Genomic DNA, 24,736 nt, shown 5'->3' with positions numbered 1-24,736 from the left:
CTACAAACAAGTTGCACGTGTCGCAAGTCCCAAGTCCAAATCTGGAACTATTCCCGTGGCTAGGATAGAATTGTTAAAATGAGAATCTACAAATCATTCGGCCTTATTTACAATGCCCCAATAGTATGCAAAGCCTTTTTTCTCTTTGCACACTGCATGGGGCAAGTGAAGAATAGGTACAGATGTCTGTCCCCTACTTGAATGTCATTTACATGCGCAAGTTAGAGAACATCAGGAGGCCCACATGCACTAAACATTGGATTTTTGATCACCAATACTGGGGGGAGGGGGGGATGCTCTGTAAGTGGCCACTAAGAGGTGAACTCTTGTGCCCATTGGCACTCTTGCACTTACATTCCTGGGGGAAGTAAATAAATTCTTATTTGTGCATTTCCTGGTATAACAATAGTAACATGACTCTGGATCTGGAAAACCCAACAGCCAAAATGCATGACCGGATTGTTTGTTGCAGAGGTTGGGTTAAGGAGTACCCTCAAGTAAAGACTGAATAAGAATAAATCACAAAAGCTATTTGTGAAACTGATTAATTAGACATCTGCTATCATAATCTTTTAAGCAGAATAAATATTAAGGGGATTTGGAAGATCATGTGTGTGAATGACATACAATAGTGAAAAAAAACTGTTTGGATTGTTTTCAATGATTTTATGGTTCAGGTTAGTACTAAGTTAGTACTTTCAATACATCATGAAAGGAATATATACCAGAAAGACTGAAACAGCTAGCAAATTATGTCATTTGTGAAATATAGATAGGTAGTTACAACAGTTATTATACATATTAGAGCTAGAGAAAAGACTAATATAGTGATAAAATATAGCTGGACTTCTTGTATTATGACCCATTGCTTTATATCATACCTGACTGACCATAAGCCAAGACATTCACAACCACTGAACAATTTGCAGCTTCTCCTGATTCTTCATCTCTTGCAATAACCTATCACCAAGAAAAAATATATATGGACAGCAATCCAATACCTACATGGAAACCAACTGCACTTATAGTGCAAATAGTAGCTATTTACAAATATGCTACAGTATATAAGATACTTCAATTGCTGATGAGTATGAATTATTTCAGCAATTATCAGGGGTGCTGCACCCCCCTTTATCTGAATTTCAACTCTTCTAGTGCAGAGAATGCTATTAGCTCTTTCTGCACTAGCGATGCCACCCTCCCCTACCCACTCCACCATGAAAAAAACCCGTCCGTGCCATTTTCAGGCTGACCTCTGAAGAAAATCAGTCCTTGGCTTCAAGTAATATAACTCTAATTTGCTCCACCTATTATAAACTCTACAAAACACTCTTGACAGGCTCTTACCTGCAGTAAATACCTTTTTGTTGCCTGTAGTTGATTTGTTCTAGCAATTAGTAGACCACCCTGTGTGATCTGGAAAAGCTGACTGTGATTAGACAGGGAGCTCAGACTAAGACGAACGTGGGGATTGGTGCCCTGAAATCAGCAAGACAAAGAAACTGAAGAGAAAAAAGAGCATTGTATAAAATGAACAGAAGAGGGAAAGCAAATGGATGTAGCTAGACATGAAAACCTTAGATTCAATGGTAATCTGCTTTCAAATTAAGGGACAGAATTGTCAAATATCAAAGTAGTGAATTCTGAAGGATTCCCAGCAAATCACAAAGCTTATACCTATGTTAGCTGGTCAGGATGTGTTTGCAATATTATTTTAAAATGGGGTGGTAGTGCTTATCCAAATCCATATACTCTAATGCAAATCACATGGAGAGAGAAAGGATTTAAACAATAAATAGTTAAATATGAAATGAAGATATTACTTTACTGTAACCATCATTACTGCTGAGTAAAAAATATATAAATCAAAGGTCTTTGATTTTATTGCTGATTTAAATTATAACAACTTAGCACTACTGTTAGTACACAAGCCTCTGAGTTGTAAAGCTGTAATAACCGATAGGAAAAATGAATGACTAACTGAGGGTGAAGATTCTGTTACTATCAGAAGATTGTTTCTTTCTTACGTTATGAAAGTCTCCATCAGAAGGCATGAGTGAAAGCAATTTGCCACTGTAGGTTTTCACAAGGGCTGCTGGACTAGGATCCTCCTGCACAAAGGCCTGATACTCAGTAGAGCCAAAGAATGGTGCATGATGGTTGCTCGCCAAAACCCTTATCTCCACCTCAGCTATAGCATACTTCCTGGGGTCGCCAACTTGTGAGGCCTACAAAAATAGGAGATAAGGCAGAAGAAAAAAGAAAAAAAGTCAAAGCAGGTAGCCAAACTTATTTAGCACATATTCCCTTTAGACAGTGCTCCACCACACATTCCTTCACTGAGATCATTTTCAATGTCTCCGTGACCTAAAAATCAATGTAAACATGTCATATAAACAGGCAGGGAGGATTATAAAACATTTTAACTGACCTGTTGCTACATTATACTCTACTCTGTAGACTATGTAGCAGATTTTGTGATATTTTCTCTACTTTTAGTAGAAAGAGCTAACATTTGCCACATTTATCAAAGCAGATAGATGTGTCCATTTGGCCAATTGTGCTTTGATGTATTTAACACCATTCTGCTCTATGTGCATTCTGCTAAGCAGCAGGGCTGGGGTCTAACACTCCTCTGTATTGTAAATCCCCACTGCAAAAACAAAATAAAACAAACAAATATTGATAAATCAGCCTCAGAGTATCTGCTGATCACCCCCACTCATATTGGTTTGTACCCTGTGCAATATGACTATCTTAAGCTCCCACAAGTATTGGTGAGAGAAATTGGCTCATTTTGTTATGCTGAAATATTCAATGAGAGTCAAGGGGAAGGTGAAATTAAAATGTGGTTAAGGTGTTTTGTTTGCTGGTCCAGATGGTGCAGCAGGTTTAGCGAAGGCTTCCTTGTCAAAATGATAATAAAACGCACATATTGGATATTTTGATCTTGATCTCCATCATTATGAGACAGTCAGTCAGGGTGATACTATGCAACTCCAGCCTCACCCAAGAACAATATTTAGGTAATAGTGTACAAGCACTTTGACGAGTTGGACTAGCAACTTTTTATAAGCACCCAGAACCCTGAACAGCACAATAATCTTACAAGCTAATATAGTACATTATTATCGCTAAGTCATCACTAATCACTGCTTAAAAGTAAACAACCTATCAACATACAGCATAGTGCATAGACTTATTCTAGGGTAACACACCTGAAATGAAAAAAAATCAGATAACATAACACATACACGCACAAAATAGTTGATTAAAAGGTAGGAATAATGTGCTAAATTCAGGCAGTAAAAACCCTTATAAAAAGCCCAAATTGTAAGCATACCTTCCTAATGGGTCAGAAAAAATACAAAAAAAAAACTGCCTGAAATGTCATATTGTAAATATTCAAAACATTCTGGTGCAGTTTCAATGTTTTTCAATGGCTTAACTGTAATTCAGCAGCAAAATTAACTAGGCTGTTGCTGTGGGTGACTGGGTGGGCAGAGAGGAACAAAACAAGGTGACTTGTAAAGACTCTACAGGTCATTTACATCCACTACCGCAGTTGAAGTCCTGCAAAGTTCCCTGTATTCAGTTGTGTGAAAAACCCCATTAATTAAAGGTACTTTCATCAAAAGTGGATGTTGTACTTTTGTGTAGTTGCACTTGATGCCAATCAGCCCTTCCAACTTCCTGTTCCAAATCGAGTGCAGTTCCACCTATCGACAAATGGCAACCTTGATGCTACTGGCACCTCAAAACCAGGAGGTAACGCCAAAGTTCCAACACTGGTTTGTGTCAATTGCCACAGCTATAAGAATAGGGTGCAGGTGTCACTTACATTCCAAATAGGAAGAAATGATGCCAACTGGACTTCAAAATAATTGCGTCTGATTTGCAGCAGTGCAGTGAAGAAGAAATCGGGTGCAATTGAGTCAACACTGCAGTTTTGCTAAAATGCTGCATTATGGGAAAAATTTGATGATTACACTCAAACCTGCATTTTGCTCACTGCACTTGTAGTCATAAATGAGCTCTTCTGTGCATGTGTGCACTTGGCATGTGTGCACTGTTGTAACTGTTGTAAATCTTTTAATTTGCTAGTCCTAGGAAAGCACTCACCATCACCTTCAGAACAAGGACAGATGAACTACTGCTGAGCTCCACAGAGAGAGAGATGGAGCCTGTAACATTGTCTATCTGGAACATTTCATTGTCAGGGCCTGAATATAATTAAAAGGAAAAAAAAACAGGTATAATCAACAGTTAAAAGGTTTAATTTACAGATGTAGAAGATTCAGTGCAGCAGTTGGCTTATCATAGTTGTTAAGAAACTGGAAGATATGCATAAATGTCAGGGGTGCAAGTAGGTTTTCCATTCTTTCGGAAATTGAACATATAGAGCTATAAATAAGTAGAATTCCTTAGCTCATGTTTGCCGAGCATTCCATGTATGGATGCAAATACCTTTGTGAATAGTGCCAATGCTCACTCAATTTTGTGTCGATTTTTTCTGCTTATGGAGCAGCAGGGGCAGTCAGTCATGCAAGAGACATTTAGAAGGCTTTCATATACGAAGTATGAGGAAAACCAGACAATTTTTGTATATTTATTTCTTTTTTTGCTTACCTGATAGAAAAGAGTAGGATATTGGGGCCAATATTCCTCTGTCACCATCCTCTGCAATGATGGGCCCAGGGGAGAACACAAGGGGCCCTGTCTGTCAAATGTGCAAATGGAGACAAAACATATGCTAAATTGCTATATATATTTATTGTTTATAGCCAATGTTCTACAGGCCAACCGTTTTTAGATTTATATGGTCTAAGCCCCACTCTGTGGACCAATATTTTGTTAAGGCCCCCCTTAGCTCACAATAAGGTTTCAGATCCATGACAACATTATTATTATCTGTCATACTCTGGTTCCAGGAATGTCAGTTGCAGCAAATCGGTGTTTACCCCAAGATCTCAACATAGGTGCCTTCAGTTTAGGGCCCCCATTAAATTCTTTGGAATCCACGGCCCCTAGGGGCAGCCCCATAGTAGGAATCTTTCCTATAGAGCAGTGATCCACAACCGGTAGCTCGCGAGCAACATGTTGCTCTACAACCCCTTGGATGTTGCTCTCAGTGTCCTCAAAGCAGGTGCTTATTTTTGAATTCCAGGCTTGGAAGCAAGGTTTATTTGTATAAAAACTACGTATAGTGCCAAGTAGAGCCTCTTGTAGGCTGCCAGTCCAAATAGGGGCTACCAAATAACCAATTACAGCCCTTATTTGGCACCCAAGGGACTTTTTCATATTTGTGTTGCTCCCCAAATCTTTTTACATTTGAATGTGGCTCACAGGTAAAAAAAAAAGGTTGGGGATCCCTGCTATAGAGTAAGGAGAGCTTACCTGTTCCTGTCCCACTGTAATATTTGCCCGGTATGTTGGGCTCACACAGACATTTACACCATCATGTGGCATATAGCTGCATGGAAGGAAATAGGGGTATTGGTCATCTCCATCCAGCACAGTTATTCGTACCCTTGCAGAGGTACGATAATGCTCGCGGGTACTTATCTCCTGTGGCAGACAAAATAATGAACTGTCATTTAATCCATTGCTAAGAAAACTATACATTATATACTACGTAAAAACTCTACAGAAATTGGAATATTGACTATATAACAAAGTCAGCTTTACTTTTGTAATGTTTGTTTTCAGTATCTTATCTTTTATTCTGTACGCCTTGTTTGTTAAATTATTTTACAGCGCTGCATAACTTGCAGGTACTTTAACTATAGTAACAAGTTAAAACTTCTTGGCTTTCACGGGCTACTGGCCCAGGGCAATGTTTCCACTGTTATAAACTTGTTGCCAGTGCTTGCTGTACAGAGGAAACAAATGTTTGCAATGTAGACTTCAAAATAATCTTTTCCACATATATAATTTGTAATGTTCAATGTTCTATCTATTCAATTCAGCAAGGTGGACAAGCAAGTATTTCCCATTGACACCTGGTAGTTTAGGGACAAAGTGTTGCAGGCATTACAATGTATGAATGTGTACAACCAGTTTAACGGTATGTTTTTCCCTGGTGATATATGATACTGATGTTTCCGCACTTTTTTAAGTGATTCCACTGTTTTTAAAAGTGAAAACCTTTAATCTTTAAGGGCATAATGGTGTGTTCAATTTTCATTAATAAAGTACCAATATTCCTAAATGTCAGCTTAAGGAAACAGTCCACATGTCAGTTTGAGCAAAACAATCCACAGCTAAGCCTTATCCATGTGGAATGCATCTAGGGACAGACTGACCACATTTCCCCTCATGCTTCACTATAGATAGGAGTAGTGTAATGTATAATTAGGCTAAAAGCTAAGAGATGAAAGACGATGAGGGAAAGACTTATCCTGACCCTTCCAGTGCCTATGACCATTCAGGGACACTTGTTAGGCTCTTATAGGTTATGAGAAATACTATTAGCAGTGCTTACAGATAAGTGAGATTACTGGCAATGTGTTGGATTATCAGCCATTTAACCACTTTTGCTCCTGACAAAAGACCTCAGGGTCTTACCAGTCTCATCCTTAAATTTGTGTTTCTGTATCCTGCCTGTATTTATCTGGATCAGTCTGTAACAAATGCATGTAGAAATACTGTGTAAATGTATCTTTCCGTGTGTGTGTTTATATCTCAATATTTTTGTCCAGACATGTCTGTATAGCTGTGTTGTTCTCTGTATAACTGTATGTCTCCATTTTATTGTTATGCATTATTATTATTAAACACACTTGTAGTGGAAAAAAGTGGGCATCACATTTTGATTAGTTTTAAGTGACTATTATAATTAATAGTTGGGGCCACAAACAATTCTGTACTTGGGCTAATTAAACCAATGGAAAAGGCAGTGATTCCTTCTGTATTCACTGACACAACCTAGCAATAAAAATAAACATTAATGACTGCATTCTATTCTGTTGTGCTCTATGCACTAGCGATGTGGTCCCCCTCTGATCCCCGCCATGCAGGAAAGGTAAGAGTCAGGGGCGTCATTGCAGAAGCCACCTCAGATGGCTCCTGTCTTAGAATTGCCCCTGGTCATTATAAAAGTCTCTCAAATATATTAATAGCCATGATAAAAACATCAAAACTCTTTAGGAACATATCTACTGTCTTGAACAAACACTTTTACTATTGCAAATTGCACCATGCACTTGCTGCAGTCTATCAACTGAACTCCAGAACAAAGTTTACACACCTTTGAAAATCTACACATCTGTTGTAACTCTATTGCAACTCGCAATTTAGACCCTTAAAAAAACCCTTAATCTGGGTTCCTTCTTCATGAATAAATAATGAAGAAAGCCTCCTATGTCAAGATAACAGCTTATCATGGCACTTAATTAGATACACTCCCCTGCTCATAGCTCAAATGCAGTAGGCACTCCATTCATTAAAGCTGGGCATACATGTAAAGATTTACTTTTTAATAAGGTCAACAAGTGAGAGTATATTTGGCTTTCCTGAATTGACCACCCATGTGCTGGGCCAAATCAGGCTGATCTGATTGTTTGGCCAGATATTGGTCTGACAGGCCCCATAGATGGAGAGGTTGTCAGCAGCTTATATTGGCCAGCGTATGGCCTGCTTTAGTGTGTCAGGTCTATCACCCTAAAGAAGTATAGTACTAACAAGAAATAAGGAAAAATCTTTCATACTCCAGCACCAAAAACATGCATTGATGTGTTTTTGCGTGATAATCATAGATACCATACAATCTGCTGCAATTCCCATTTGTGTGAATGGGCATATAACAGCAGTCTCATCATCATGATCATCATCATCACAGACGGAAGTATTTAAAATACTATTTGTGGTTACAAAATGACAAAAGTTTTCTCCACTAGAACTTTTATAATTCTTGTATATCGATATATTGATAAGAGGTGCTCAAATGTTAGCTCTGCTGCAAACAAAGAGCTTTCATCCAATGTCCACAAAAATAGAAACAAATGGCACACTCACTTCAATGCTTCTGCATCAATTCAAACTGTTTTCATTTTTATTTCGGTGAGATCCCAGCAAACATTTTGGGGTCAAGCCCCTTCATCAAGTGCTACTTTAAAATACTATTTGTGCCCTAATACAACTCCAATCATGTCTTTATCTGAATGCATTCTGCATGGCAGTGAGGGGCATATTTATCAAGGGTCGAATTAAAAAAGACCAACCAAAATTAAGTCAAAGTTTTTTTTGGTCGAATAGGTTCGTTTTTGATCAAATAGGTCTGTAGTCAGCCGAATTCAAATCGTACGAATCAAATTAATAGCGCATTAGATCGAATTCGATTCAAAGTCTTTCCCCAAAGTTCACCAATTGACTTCAAATAGGTTCTAGGAGGTCCCCCATAGGCTGAAACAGCATTTCGGCAGATTTTCGATGGCAAATGGTCGAATTTGAATTTTTAAAGAGACAGTACATGATAAATTTGAATTTTTTGCAAATTCGAAACAAATTTGGACTATTCCCTAGACGAGGTACACAAAAATAACTCAAATTTTTTTCATTCAAAAATTCACCTCGACCTTTGATAAATCTGCCCCTGAATGTCTCAGCATAGTATGATGACTATGTATAAATATATAAGGGGATCATATAATAATCTCTGTAATGCTTTATTTACCAGTAGGTCTTTCCAGCTGACACGAGGTCACCCATTTCGATTAGAAGAAAAGAGGTTCCGCCTAAATATTCGGAAGGGGTTTTTTACAGTGAGATCTGTGAAGATGTGGAATTCTCTCCCTGAATCAGTTGTACAGGCTGATACATTAGATAGCTTTAAGAAGGGGGTTGGATAGCTTTTTAGCAAGTATGGGAAATAGCTCATAGTCCAAGTTGATCCAGGGACTAGTCCAATTGCCATTTTGGAGTCAGGAAGGAATTTTTCCCCCTCTAAGGCAAATTGGAGAGGCTTCAGATGGTTTTTTTTTGCCTTCCTCTGGATCAACTGGCAGATAGGTAGTTAATAAAAAAAAAAAAAAGTTGAACTCGATGGACATGTGTCTTTTTTCAACCTTACTTACTATGTAGTATGGATTTTTTAAATCTGGGATGATATGGAAACCTAATCTGTTTTACCAGTTTACTTTAAATTAAGATGTAAACTCACAGTATGCTATATATTTATATTACATCCAATGTTTCCTCAAAGCTGTGCACCCATTCATACATGCACATTAGTTTTGAAACAAGTGGATACAACAAATTGTGGCGCATGTAGATTTTTGTATGTCACAAATACATTTATAAACGCTGTGCAAATTTGCACCTGTGCAGTATCCCATAGCAACCAATCAGCGATTGACATGTTTTAGCCAGCTGCAGGTTGAACAATGAATCGAACATCTGTTTTGTTGCCATGGGTTACTGCCCAGATGCAATTTTGCCCACTGTTAATAAATAACCTTTCAGAACAAAAAAGCTAACATGTCTGGACATTTCTTAACCAAAATAGGGCTGTTATACCACTTGGCTGCTACAGTAATCCTAAACCTAAGGCCTGATTTTAAAGATCATATGTAATAACAACACCAAAACATTTGCAAGCTTTTAGATTAAATTAATTGATATACTAAAATGAAGCATGGCTATTGGTATATAAGTATTGAATGCCTCTGTCTCCTCTTTTCACTGCAAAGACTGCTTAGTTACACAGAACAGCAGAGTGATTTATGAAGTGAGGCTAATTCCACTGCAATGTCCAGGTGCTTTCTATTATTCAGTTGAAGTTTTTAGAGCTTATTTTGTTGAGCTGACTCTCCATGCCACCGTGGGATGTCTCAGGTTACTCCTGTGCATATAGTTAAAGTGAAGGAACTATCAAGGCTTGCCAAAGGCAATAGACTCAGACAGTGGATACAGATAAACTACAGATTCAATACAAATAATTATAGTACGATGGCTATACAATGGCTGAACAAGCTGACAGCCTTCCCAGTTACATGTAAATTAGATCTGGCATCTTACAAAGACTACAGAAGCCCAATGGCACACAGCAAGGCAATAGGTTACAAACAAACAGGGCTTTCTCACCAACGCATGGACAACAACTTCCAACTCCTGTTTACTTTCATAGTCTAGAGGCCGAGACAGAAGTACCTTCCCATTGCTTGGCAGATCCATGTGGAAATATTTGAAGTCACCCTGGAATACCAAAGAACATATCATATGAAAAGACATCGATTTATAATGGACAAGCTAGAGGCTCTGAAAGTTTGTAAAAATGTCCATATCCTCACTGCTTAGTTCAATAATTTCTCTGCCATCTTAAAGAGACATTATATCAACCAAATATGCACCCTGAGTACATACATAGGTTGCCTCTTGCTCTGCAAAACAAGAATACCTGTCTGAACATTGCTTAAATTATGAGTAGTCTACTGATGATAATTTAGTTTACCTTGGTAGACAAAGGAGTTTTCTAGTTCCCACACATAATATCACCAATAAATCAATACACATATTAATCAATAAAAATAGAGACTGTGGTCCTCTCAGTAGATATAACCCAGGTACATAAGTGTTTACAAATATTTATATTAAAATCAAGTTTATATATCCTACATTGTACAATGTTATGTGCCTCGATGCGATGGTGCAATGGTTTAGAGGCAGACAGAAACAAATCAATATTTTCCACTTCTTATTGAACATTTCTTCACCATAGTTTTGCACAGGCAAACAAGAATTAAACTAAGAGAATAGACAAAAATATGATTGTGATGAACTTGTAATGACCGCTGTAATCTATCTTCCATTGAATAGATACTTACTGTAGTCTGGTCTATGAGATACATGAGGATATCACCATCTAAGTCCATGGCCTGAGCTGTGAATACAACCGAGTCAACCTCAGTTAGCTGGGAAGAGAAACATGCACACTGATGAAACACAAGAGACTTTGGCAACTAATTGGAAAGGAAGTGCAGCACAGACATTGGTGCAAATGATGATTTGCCCCAGGACACACAATTATTTCATGGTTCTACTTTAAAGCTTTAAAGCACAAACACAGAAACCTGGACATGCAATTCTGTAAAGTTCACCCAAAATGCCACTCAAAGGGTACCAGTGCTTGGTTTTTGTATGATTATACAAGGATTATTTTACATTAGAGATACATTTATATACAGTGTGTAGAATATTCATGGCCCTTTGTGGAAAAATACCTGCATGATATAAATGCCTAGGAGCAGAAGAAGTACAGAAAAGGAGTGCAGGTCTTTGAATAATGCAATACTGTATTCTGTGGCATAACAATATTTCAGTGATGTATCACATTCAGAGGTGTATCCCAAGTTAGAGAGCTTTGCTTTAGCGTCCCCTAATTATTTTAGAACAAAAAAAAAAACAGAGGGTAACAATCTCTGCAGGAGTCTATGTTAGTGGAATATGTGCACTATATTTCAGTACACAGTCCTTTTCTATGTAAAAAAAACCACATGAATCCATCCCCATGACCTTTAGTAGCACATCATGCACATGTGTCTAATAAAGATGATAAGTATTCTTACGTATAGGTGGGTTAGGATAATGTAGAGGAGCTGTATGGGTCTGCGATTCATCTGCCTTTTGGTGCTCTCCTCTTTTTTTTTTTTTTTTTAAAGGTAATGCTTTATTCGTTTAAACACATAAAACATTCACAAACATTAAACAGTTTTATTACAATCTTGTGTCAATGTCGTTATTGTAGCATAATTGGTACATATTTGTTCTCTCTTTTGGGTCATACCACTGCATGAATTGTGTCAGAGTCGTCAGAGGGCCTTTTATTCCCTTTCATTCCTTGATTGCAAGCCCGGGCCCGACTCCCACCATGGGCTCCATATTTTATCAAATTTACGGGTTGTGCCTCTAGTTTCATGCGTAAGCTTAATCATGGGAATAGCCTCGTCAACTAATTTTATCCAGGAGTCCCTGGTGGGAGGGTTGGGCCCCATCCAATGCATAATAACAAATTTTTTAGCATAGTATAACAAAACTCGAAACCTAGTTTTTGCATGGACAGTAGGTACTAATTGGTCCACTATCCCCAGTAGGCACACCTGAGGTGAGTTCACCTGCGGAAAATCTAGGGTAGTTGCTAGGGCATTCATTACCTGAGACCAATAGGCTTTTATTATCGGGCAGGCCCAGATCATGTGTAAGAAGTTTGCTGCCATTTCACCACATCTAGGGCAATTGTCGTTGTTTCTTTTCCCCATAGCCTTAAGTTTTATTGGGGTTGTATATAACTGATGGAATGTTTTGTATTGAATCAGTTTATCTCTCACGGATATTAAGCTGATATATATTGACTCTGTCGCTTCCTCCCATTCCTCCTGGGTGAGCTCCGGTACAAGTAATTGCCATTTATGTTGTGCCTTGTGGAATGGAGGGGGGATACTTGCTAATAGGTTGTGGTAGAGTTTAGATATTAGTTTGGTGGGTTGCTCCACTGCCAGGGACTCTTCCATTGCCAATGTAGTCAACACCGGGGAAAGAGTTCCAAACTGTGCCCTGAATAGTTGACGGATTTGAAAGTATCTAAACAAGGGAGTGTGAAGTGGAGCACATTTGTCTTGGAGCTCTTGAAACGACAGGAATGTGTTATTCATTAGCAGGTCACCCAGAAATTTGATACCCCGTTGTGGCCAATATAGAAAGTCGTCTAGATTCCGAAAATGTGGAAGATTGGCATTGACCCATAATGGGAGGGAGGAAATCAGACGCAAGGGTTGTTTTTTAAGCTGTTTCAGTCCTTGACTCCAAGCTTTATGGGGTGTAGTGATAGAGGAGGGTAAGTTGCCCATGTCTGTGAGCTTGCGATATGGTAGATTCTTAAGGCTTTCTAGTGACCCTGCTATGTTGGCTTGCAAAGCCATGTTGGGGTTGTATGGGTCAGGATGAAACCACCAGTGTAGGTAATAGATTTGGGATGCTAGGTAATATAGGTGGAAGTTGGGCAGGGCCAGTCCTCCCTCCCCTTTATCAGCTGTCAACTTTTCCCAGGCCAGCCGTGGTACTTTTTGGTTCCATATAAAGGGGAGAATGAGATGATTGATTTTTTTAAACACCGAGCTGGGAATATGGATTGGAGCGTTGTGTAGATGGTATAGGATTTTGGGGAGGTATATCATCTTGATAAGATTTATTCTCCCCCACATTGTAAGTGGGAGATTTGCCCAGCCTCGAAGGTCTGCCTCTAGTTTCGTAAGTATTGGATTGAGGTTGATCTGTAGGAAGGTGGACAGGTCCCCTTGTATATTCAGGCCCAGGTACTTAAATTCCTGCGCCCACGTTAGCTCTACATTGGGGGGGAGAAGGGGAGCAGGCTGTTTGTCGATTGGAAAGAGTATGGATTTATTCCAGTTAACTTTAAGGCCTGAAAATACGCCAAACCGTCCTACCAACGTGAGCAGAGCCAAGAGGGAACCTTGGGTGTCGGCAAGATATATTAACATGTCGTCCGCATACAAGGAGATTTTTTCCGTAATTGGGCCGAGGGCTAAGCCAGAAATTTGTTGAGATTCCCGGATGGCAATAGCCAAGGGTTCAATGGCTAAGGCAAATAGAAATGGTGACAGGGGACAGCCCTGCCTAGTACCTCGATGTAATCGAAATGGAGCAGATATAAGAGGTGCTCTCCTCTTTAATCACAACTGTATGTTCTAAGGTGAATTCTGACGTCATATTCAAACATTTACTAAAATGAGTTATCCTTACAAAAGAATGGCAGCAGACTAATCATCTTACAACTTACTTCACTGATGTTTTGAGCATTTACTGACTCCTCTAAGAAAGTTGGCATATTGTCATTCTGGTTGAGAACTTGGACAATAATTCTATAATGAACCTGGAGAGATAAGAAGGAACAGTCACTTGGTAACCCAGAACTACAAGGTCACAACTGCCAGATACAACAAAATAGCATTTAAAAAATTAAGTTAAGATGGTTAACTAAACTAGAGCACTGTACATGGAACCCATACCCTTGGGACTCCAAGACAAATAAAACACCTGATTCTGGAAAAAATGGTGAAAAGATGGATAAAAATGTAGACAGATATATATATGGAGAATTATCAGTAAAAAATATCTTTACTGTTCAATTTTTGAAGAATATGTGCACTGTATTGTGAATTATATGTATGCTTGTTGTATTTTTAGGTTCATGTACCTTGGACCTGGAGGGACAATCATTGATAATCTTTGAGCCCCTTCACTCATAACAAAGTTCTGCTATTGGAAACCATTAAGGTATGAACAATCCGACCATAGTCATAAGAATATCTAGGAAAGCAAAAAAGTATATGTCCCAAATCATACCCTAACTGGCTTTCTAGTTGGACTTTCAGGAACTTTAAAGAGAGTCCATGTCGTTACTCCTAAATCTCTGTCCTGTAATCTAACTGTACTGTAACCACTTGCTTAGAGGGAACATAGGCTGGTACAGAATGATGCAAAGGGCCAGACAAATGGGGAAATACCATGCATACAATGCTTCACTTAAGATGTATATTGTCATACATATTTACTGTATAATAACTGTAAAAGTGTATTACCGCTGGAAATCCTTCTTCCGAACAGGTTAAAGTGACCAAAAGGACTGAGGAATTCAATGCCTACAACAAACGAAAGCATAAAACACATTACATAAAGAACACATTTCCAATGTTAGGCCTCCCAGTAAAAGTGCCTTGTTCTTAAATTCTAAAATCTGAAAACAGCTTCATAATAAACATATCTCCTGCTCTCTTTACCCCCAATGTGATAAATAAACTTTATGTTCTCCAGCAAAAACATATCACTGCTACAGCTGGCAGGCTTTGTTTTGCCTGAAACCTTTCTCTCAGATAGTGATCAATGGCCTCACTTACCTCTTTGTCCAATGTTTTTCCAGAGGAAACATTAAGCCAAATATTTTTGCCATCTAAATAAAACCAGCCAGCGTCTGTACCACTCAAACAGAGTTTCACGGTGCTAGTCACAGGGTCTCCAAACACACTGAGGTTGGCCACAAATGTTCCACTTGGGCTGTTCTCCTGGATCTCTGTGAAGATGTTGCTACCACCTGAGCACTGATCACCTGGGGTTAGAAAGAGCAGAACATTATAAGGAATCAGTTTTTGTTATTTATGAGACAGAGCCACCCAAGCATTGATAACAAAAATTGTGCATTACAGGAATTAAAACAAGTTTCTTGTAAGAAAACTAAAGCTATTAGTACAATATGGCAAATCAGAATGTTGTCAGAACTAAGTAACATATATGCCATTAATGCCAGTCTCTAAATAGAACATCCCTATTGTATTCATGATGCATATTCATGCAATCTTCCTCAAAAATGATCATATCTTGTCTTGATAAACGAATGTAATGGTCTTGACATGGAGACTATGTAATATTTACTTGTATCAACTCTTGACAAAATATTTTCTTCATAGGTAGTTTTGCATTTTGTGACCTGTATTAGAATGGTACCAGAGTTTGATTTGTGCTGCAGACAAAACATTTAATGCTCTTTAAGTCTTAAAGGAACAGTTCAGTGTAAAAATAAAAACTGGTTAAATTGATAGGCTGTGCAAAATAAAAAGTGTTTCTAATATAGTTAAGTAGCCAAAAATGTAATCTATAAAGGCTGGAGTGACTGGATATCTCACATAAAAGAACAGAAAACTTCTTCCTGCTTTTCATCTCTCTAACTCTGATTTAGTCACTTTAAGGGGGGCCACGTGGGACATAATTGTTCAGTGAGTTTGCAATTGATCCTCAGCATTCAGCTCAGATTCAAAAGCAACAGTTATGACCCATGTGCCCCCCCCCTCAAGTCACAGATTGGTTACTGCCTGGTAACCAATCAGTGGAAACCAAGAGAGCTGAAAAGCAGGAGTAGTGTTCAGGCTATTATGTTATACATCCAGTCACTCCAGCCTTTATACATTACATTTTTGCTTAACTAACTATATTGAAAACATGTTTTTATTTTGCACAGCCTGTCTATTTACCCAGTTTTAATTCCTTCAAAGAGTGTTTTGATCCCTGGCAGGGATAATACTTATAATAAAATATATCCGGTCTCTCTATATAAAAAGATCTGTTTTGTTATTACATCAAATCATAAAAAAGCAACAGTGTCAGTGATCCTGCAGATCAGTACAGTCCTGTTAGCTGAGGACCATAGCTGACTTTTACAGAAATATCTCACCACCATTTTCAGCACCACTGAAGTATTTTTCCCTTGTGCTTAATGGAATGGTTGCATGTTAATTTGTGCAACACTCTGGTTCCCTTACTTCCATTCCTTTTTATTTTTACTGTATATCATCTTTGCTGATCAGTGGAAACCAAGAGAGCTGAAAAGCAGGAAGTAGTGTTCTGGCTATTATGTTAAACATCCAGTCACTCCAGCATTTATACATTACATTTTTTGGCTAACTAACTATATAGGAATTTTTTTTATTTTGCACAGTCTGTCTATTAACCCAGTTTTTATTTTTAAACCGAACAATTCTTTTAATGCATTTCCAGCATACAGGATATGATGTCACTGACATAAGATTGAGGAAGCTGTAGCTTTGTTTACTCAGTTCGCCTGGTCTGAGGTGACAAAGAAAACTCTGGCGAAATAGGTAACGTTCAGTAAAAATCGCATCTTAGTGAATTTGCAGAGTAACAACCGTTCACCAGAGCGAAAAGTCGCCTGGCGATAGGGTGCGAACAAACACAAGCAATGGTCTCGTTCGTAATCGCCTGTTAGTGAATTGGCAATGTCCCTGTGGATGAGATTTCTGGCCAATTGTCGCTATCGTCGGTCACTTCGCCCTTTAGTGAATCTGCCCCATTGTATTTAACTGACCATTTACACACTGCTGTCAAAATCCAAGCCATTATATTCCTCACAGGCCCAGTTTCCTTTTTTCAAAACCCATACATATTTCTCTAAAAGTATGCACAGCACAAGACCTATTAATGTTGAAAAAGAGGATATACTGCCCATTTAATACGGTTAAAAGTTAGTTGGGCACCCCTGTATGAACATTTACAATTAGAATGCATATAGTTCTTGTGCTGTATGAATTAATAAACACCAGTAGTACTGTGTTGTAGCTAAATTAATTTCTTAGCCATACCTGAGATCATCTGGACATACAAACTGAGCGCTAGCAGCAAGCTCTCCAATGGAGGAGGCATGGCAACGGTGCCCTGATGCCCAGTGCAACAAATGAACGAAATATATGAAATCCTGCAGAAAGAAAGGAAATAAATCAAATCAACTGATAATCTTACTAGGTTTACAGATTTTTCTTTTAATGGAGAAATAATAATATTATTATACAATATGGTTATATTGCTTTCACACACGTTCATAAATCTGACCACCTTGGTATAGAATTAAATGTCACTATCATTATGGGCTTTGTTCAGATGTACAGGCATGATTACCCTGTACCCTGAATACATAGCACTGGCTTATGCTAATATTTATACTATGGATCTGCTTTGAGAGCAGTGTCATGACATAAGCTGTAACACAATGTCTAAACCTCCAGATATTGTTTATTCTTTAGAGAAATTCTTCACATGTTATTCAGAAAGTTTGAAAAACTCTGCTACCAACCTAAACATACACTGCACTTCTCAGTTTAATTTTTTTTATTTCTACTTCTACTGTTTCTTAATTCCAATATGCAGGCACATGACAACACTATGACCAAAAGACACCCAGGTAAAATGCTTTTGGGATGGATAGGTAGGGCTTTCACATACTCTTTGAATTACCATGGGTGCCAGGCATTCTTGATGAAATTGATGTTTTATCCTGCTGGAAACTGATGCAAGTTCAAAGAGGCTCCCATGAGTAGTACACAATCTATGTTCTAACTACACCAATAAGCTTACAGTTTACTGGTAGGTGAGTGACAACTCTGTAGAGGAGCAAATGTCCTTTCTAACCCATGGAATATGACTGTAGCCTTACATATAAGGAAAATCCACACAAACTGTACATACAGTACAAACTCCATGCTAGTATGGGTTATATACACAATAGTCCCTAACTTGCCACTAAATGTTTTCTAGCGCTTTCTATGAAGGGTCATAAGGCCCCCAAAGGTCGAAACACACTCCCTGCATCCTCTTTTGACTACATAGCTACAACAAGAGAACAAGTAGTGTCTGAAATGCACATACTGTATATATAGTAGAGAAAGCCCAGTTGGCTAGGTCTTTTTTTCTACTAGATACAGTAGACAATACACTCTCACTTATAATGTATATTGGCATCTGGGAACCACGACATCTCCCTCTCCTGGAAGAACTTGACCTAGTAGCAGCCCCAAAATATATTCATCCACATGAACAGGCTAAAGTGTGAAACAGGTTCCATGTCTTATTTATAAAACAAATAAGCAGAATTTACCAAAAAAACTAAGTAATGGAATGTATTGAGAGTGCTACTAAATTGTGCAATGTGCTGAAGGGCACAGTGAACCCCAAGTTACCACCAGATATCTTTGGGCCCTATAGACTTAAATGTTAAGAGCCTCCATAAACAGCCCAAGTGGCCATTTGTAAGCACCACCAGGGCCCAGACACTGTGTTGCCTTCTTCGAGCAGAAAGGCCCTTAGTCATAGCCCCACTAGCCCCAAGAAAGCAGTGCTGGAGCTCCTTCACTCTGGCAGTCAGTGCAGCTTTAAAAAAAACAAGGAAACAGAGAGAGCTATATATCTAATATAAGTAATTATAAAACAAATGGACTTGCTGAGTAATTATTGAAGACGTTTGTCTACTCATCCGAGCAGCTTCTTTATAGTCAGAGAGAGCTGAAAAAGATGCCTTCATATTCAATAAATCCATCATCATTATTTATATAGCACAGCAAGCTATGCAGTGCTTTACATTTAAAACAAACATTGGTCTTAACAATAATCTTAGAAACAACAATAATAATCTTAGGGTTACAGAGTAAAAAATAGGATCAGAGGGCCCTACTCGCAAGCAAGAGTTTACAATCCATGAGATAGAAACGCTCAGAGAGAGACAGCAGATGAGCCAATAGCTCAATTTACAAAACTAAGCACAAAATCATGTTCTCCCCATAAACTATTTTTTTTATAAGGTATGAAACATTCATTAAATAGTTAAGATATTTTTTAACCTTGAATGAAAGTTTCAGGCAAAAGCGTATATGCATAGTAAAATGTTGAAATCATTAATGACTTTCAGTGAGGGAAGGACTGGCCAGACCAGGGATGAAGTTAATATAACTTTTATGTTGCTATCTGCTCATTTGCTGCTCCATATACCCCTGGAACAATAGCTGGTTCAGGGTTACATTATTAATTGACAATGGTCTTGCACAAAGCATCTATAAGCTAGTTTTGTTTTTGTAAGAGTCCACTGCAATCATTATACAGTAACGTTGTTTTAATAAATGACTCTTCTCCTGGTATCACATGCATTTACCTCTGCTCCAGATCTCCCTTTGTTGCATGTGTTCACAACAGCTGTAGGTGCTAATGTTCCATGCATTTTATGTTAAAATATAGCCTAACTATACTTTCTGATCTCTTTCAGTAATAGACGTTCCCCTTAATTAAAGGAAACAAACAAATCTCTCTTAAATATTCTTCAACATAGAAACTGGGCAGCTGATAAATGCTAACACTTTATTTAACTGGCTACAAGTGTATTTTGCCTGTAAATTAGGGTACACCCACCCAGCCCAGGCTCCTGGGTATATTTGTGTGTGATAATCCCTGAAAGGCTGCCTACAGATTCATGCTGTCATTAATGATTCTTTATCCAAGAGATTATCATCCTGCGAGCTGTAGACCTGTCACCCTCCCTTATCTAGTGACTGAGCATGACCCACGGGGATCCTGTAAGTTTGATAACATAATCTCTGGGACAGCACTGAACATGTGATAAATGATTAGTCTGTTTGCGTGAGGTGTAAACTGTAGGGTATTTTTATCAAAAAGTGAAGTTAGAGATCGTGACAGTCCGCTAGAGTGAAATACCACTTCTCTCCATTCATTTCTATGAGGTTTTTTAAAAGCATATTTATCAAAGGGTGAACTTTCACTGTCACCCTTTGATAAATACGCCTTTAGAAATCCCATAGAAATGAATGGAGAGAGGCGGTATTTCATTCTAGCGGACAGTGTTGATCTCTAACATCACATTTTGATAAAAATACCCCATTGTGTGTAAATGAGCCGGAGAGTAACAAAATACTCATTATTATACAGCATGACTATATTTCTATTCTTGGCAATAGATAAACAATTTGTACATTAGGATTGTACCACTGACACAAGCATAATAATATTCAGTTATAGCGATAAGAGATGGAGAGCAGGAATGAAAAGCAGATTAGACCTATAGCAATGGAAAGGATAGAAGGCTGCACAGAAATGATGGTGGCAAGGAGAATTTGGAGACCATCGCATGATGGGGACAATGAGAGAATGATTTTTTTTGTTGGGCATGAAGGAAACTGAGTTTAGGGGCTTTTTACATCTCCATAATTCCTTATTCACTTGTTCTCCAAGCATTCTATGGGGCAGATTTACTCTCTTCTCAGTTACTAACCCTCCTTAAAACCTTCATAGTGCTTAAATATCAGATTTAGTAAAGAGTGATTTAACTCCATTGTCCATACTGCACTGTACCAGAACAAAAAATGCATTGCAGGCCATTATCTTAACTGTTATCTGTGGAGACATAGGAAAGGAGGTAGGAAATTTACACAGCAGTTCAGGTACTGAGACACCGTCAAGGACAGCATGTAGGAGAAACAACGAGATATCTCACCTACAAGAAAAGAGCTGACACATTAACAACACAAAAACAAGTTCTAGGATTCTGCAAGGCATTCATAATTACACGTACAATACATTTAATGATATTAGGTAAGAGCTAGTCAAGTAAATACACAACTAAAATTACATTTTACAATAATGTAGAATGTGTCTCCACTTGCAGAATAATCAATACAAGTGGAGTATTGTATCAAGTGGATAGAATTTGATGTCATGATACATATAAACCTTTATATTTAAGTGAGAAGGAGTTATCGTGCTCTGCCTCCTAACTAGTGTCGGATTTAGCCATTCTAAATTATTCTGTGCAAAGCAAGCCTAGCTTGAACATATGCAAACTGTCCTTTTGTACAGGCTGCTGTGTATTAAAATATCCTTAATAGATCTTTTATTTTTAATTGTGCAGCCTGACAGTTATCTAACATGCACATGGTATTTTGTTACATAAACATACATAGATAACTGCCTATTTTAAAGCAAATATTTACACTGCATGTATTGCCTATACTTTGGAATATGGGAGAGCAGAGTAAAAGAAACCAGGGCTGTAATCAATAGGATGTTTTCCCACAACATATGCTCCTGTCAGAAATTCATGAACAAACCACACTGGGGTTTTTTTTTTTGAGTTCTTTAAACATTCTTTCAACATGTCTTTTTGAAAATGACTTAATTATACCCTGAAAATAAAATCAGAGGTTGTTTCTCCAGAGTTCAACTTCTAAAATGCAAAAGCATTTTTAACAGATAATTACTTTTTTTGAAATTAAATGATTTCTCTTAAACTGAACTTTGAAGAGAAATTAGTAACATCAAGTAGAGGAAATGAGCCATGTGTGCCCTTACCTTACTCATCAGGCTGCAAAACTCGATAATCTTGGTGAAAGATGTACCAGGGGGGCATGATCTGCCCAGGTTATTCTTTAGTGAGTTCCATAATCTGGCAAGGAGGGTCATACAGGCACACAGCACTTGCACACTAGACAGAGGAAGCAGACGGGAGATGCAGAGCTCAGAGGGCTTAAAGTAATACCCAGAGAGGAGGCTGAGGCAAGCAGCTGCTGGGAAGGAGGAGGGAGAAAAATCTATATGCTTCTCACCTCCATAGACACAAAATATACTGATCAATGCACATTCCTGGCCTCATGCTTTAACCATAATTCATTCTACATGGATTTAATCAGGTGAACAATTACTACATTACTTGACATGTCACAGATTATACTGTGTGTTATGTAATAATTTTGTATGCATTGGTTTTCTTTTTAAACATGACATTCAAGAGCTTTCCAACAAAATTCGTTTTGTGTGTGTTCTTAATATGGCCACTAGATGACAGTAAAAACAGAGATGTGGTTGAAAATCCACACCTGAGCATACTAATCTCCTGAGTCAATGGACTCTAAAAATTACTGAGCTGTTATCATAACAATGGAAAAGAACTAATATCCTGCCACTAGAAAAAGAAAAACATATAACCAGGGTGTAATTACAGAGGAATCCGGCCCTGTGGCTGAAGGGGGGGGGCAGGAGTGTTGGGGGTCCAGTAAGGTCCTAATTAAAGAGAATTTTCTATATATCTTGGTAGAATAAGTCAATTTACCAATATGTTGTGGCCCTAAATTGAATTTCCTATGGAGTCCATTAATATCTAGTTACACCACTGCATATAGCCAAAATCGGTATGATATTTTTTATTTGATGAATACACATGTAAAATAGGGGTTCTACTGTATGATGTTAACACAGCATTTAATTCTAATGTACCTGCTTGTCTCATAAAGCAGGGTTTGTCAACATTATATCACCCCAGAACAACAAGACAACCTTTTCTACTACTCATACTACTATTACCTTCCATCTTAACTCTATGGATATTCAAATATTCACAACATTCCCTTATCATTTAATTGTAAGACAGTGAAGTGAATGGGAGCCACATGGTAGGAAATAAGGGTCCACATATGACAACCAAATCACCAGTTTGACATACCTGTCTTAGACATCTGGTAAGCTCCTTCTACACCAAGCTGATTTAATAATGTTCTTAGTGGTAAGAGTAGGGTGATATGGCACTCCTGTGTATGTGCACAATGTGTGTGGACAGCTCTGTATGGTCTAAAATGTGTTTCAATATCTAGGAAGCTTTGCTGTGTGACTTAGATATTATCTCCTGAATCAGTTGTCAGAATGCCTAAAAATTATCAGAGTGCCCCGACCACATTTAATGTAACTATAATATATATGTATGTATTTATTAAGGAGTGATGACTAGCACTGAATTCCTCAAAAGACATTTCAAAATTTCTTTTGGTGTTTTGTGTGCAATGATCTATGTACCCTTTGATACACATGATGACCCATGGCTCTCGAATGTATATTGCCAAGAATAATAATATCCTTTTCTGCTTTTTGCCATAACCTCTTCTAACAATATCTTTGTGTAGAAGGGCACCATTTCTGGCTACCAGTGAAGGTGTTTTCACACAATTCACAGGCAATTTTAACACTTTGCTGCTTGTTTAACTGAGGAAAAATGCATTGGCCAAAATGGCACACAGCCATTGTCATAGATATAAAAGTTATACAAATATTTAGGTATTATCAATTCTAACATATAATTGGTAGACTAATATAAAAACAAGCTCCCTGTTTTCAGCATTAACAAATTAATTAAAGGTGTTTTTGGAGACCAAATGAATCTGAATGTATAAGAATTTTATTTTTTATTTTATTATTCACCTACCTGAATCATTTTGAAAAATCTTTTTATGTATGTATATTGTTATATGTTGGGTTCCTAGCCGGCCAGGTTTTAAATGAAAAGTTTTTAAAGCAAAATAAAATACATTGTACATTGTACAGATTAATTTGGTCTCCAAATACACCTTTAGTTAATTTATTACTGGTTTGTTATCCTCAAAAGCACCTTGGGGGTTTAAGGTGTGTTCCAGACCAATTAAAGTGACTTCTCCTTAATGCCACATTACCTCTATTAATTCTTTTTAGCATTAACCTTGGTTTGGCTAAACTACAGCATGTTATACTAGATTTAGAATCGTTGTGTTCCGTTTGTATTTCTGTTGAATAAAAGAAGACAAGAAATTATTTCTAACATAGGCAAAAATATCTATCTTTTACAATGACTAAACTTTAATGTTAATGCAAAAATTGGATCTGGTTCAGTATATGGAATCTATAAATATTAGATTCGGTGTATCTTTAATCAAGGTAAAATGACTGCTCTTCTAGTTGTACGCCATCAAATTAATTTGTTTGCTCCAATACATACACTTTATAATGGCAAGAAGGTAAGAAACAGTCTGTTCTTTATAAAAGGACTGTTCTTTTCAGCTACATGTTAATTTCCAAATATTTAACATATGCAAAAAAATAGCCAGTAGGTCAAGACCAATTTCCTTTATGCTGAAACATTTCTTTGGATCTAAGCTTTCTGGATATTAACTGTACCAGTATGACAACCTCCCACAATGCACTCTGTTAAAGAATCCCTTCTGTTCCAACCTACATCTATTGGAGGAATAATAAGAGTTGCCTGATTAAATCCAGCTGTTCCAATGGGGTAACCTTTCAAGGAAACCCTGCTAGTCCCAGGGGAAACATGCTTTAGCTGAAAATAGAAGCACAGTGTGAGGGGAGCAGAGTTTGTGTGCTCATTCTCTACTTAACCCATTTATCTGTGTCTGTCTCATACCAACAACTTCTGGACTACATGTGACACCACTGACTACTGTTTAACCTTTAGTTACCAGAAATGGTAAACTACCCTGCAAACTGTTCTGTACATAGTAATGAGTAATTATATAAGTAAATCAGCAACGAAAGGCAGACACTTAAATAAATTTGATTTTATTAT

General features: G+C 37.8%; 1 protein-coding gene across 6 annotated transcripts in view; it reads right to left on the bottom strand.

The window, feature by feature from the left end:
- Nucleotides 1–21,864, bottom strand: part of LOC108711248 (cadherin-related family member 5-like) — a 31,198-nt gene extending 9,334 nt beyond the window's left edge. For 2 of the 6 annotated variants that reach the window (XR_005966317.1, XM_041586612.1), the window contains exons 1-13: nt 21,706–21,864; nt 17,163–17,275; nt 14,910–15,118; nt 14,595–14,654; nt 13,793–13,885; nt 10,824–10,910; nt 10,084–10,194; nt 5,398–5,568; nt 4,630–4,720; nt 4,123–4,223; nt 2,028–2,228; nt 1,348–1,479; nt 882–960 (exon numbers count right to left, since the gene is read on the bottom strand). Coding sequence is in view for 4 of the 6 variants with exons in the window: in XM_041586612.1 (XP_041442546.1) it covers nt 882–960; nt 1,348–1,479; nt 2,028–2,228; nt 4,123–4,223; nt 4,630–4,720; nt 5,398–5,568; nt 10,084–10,194; nt 10,824–10,910; nt 13,793–13,885; nt 14,595–14,654; nt 14,910–15,118; nt 17,163–17,223 (1,396 nt within the window). In the remaining 2 variants the exon portion in view is untranslated. Of the gene's footprint in view, nt 1–881; nt 961–1,347; nt 1,480–2,027; nt 2,229–4,122; nt 4,224–4,629; nt 4,721–5,397; nt 5,569–10,083; nt 10,195–10,823; nt 10,911–13,792; nt 13,886–14,594; nt 14,655–14,909; nt 15,119–17,162; nt 17,276–20,745; nt 20,852–21,705 lie in introns of all 6 variants that reach the window. The other 4 variants (XM_041586611.1, XR_005966316.1, XM_041586610.1 and 1 more) reach the window with 4 other exon arrangements.
- Between the last annotated feature and the right edge of the window lie 2,872 nt (nt 21,865–24,736).

Source organism: Xenopus laevis, chromosome 3L (genome assembly GCF_017654675.1).
Source record: "Xenopus laevis strain J_2021 chromosome 3L, Xenopus_laevis_v10.1, whole genome shotgun sequence".
NCBI classification, from domain to species: Eukaryota; Metazoa; Chordata; class Amphibia; order Anura; family Pipidae; genus Xenopus; species Xenopus laevis.
This window is presented reverse-complemented; position numbering and strand designations above follow the sequence as displayed.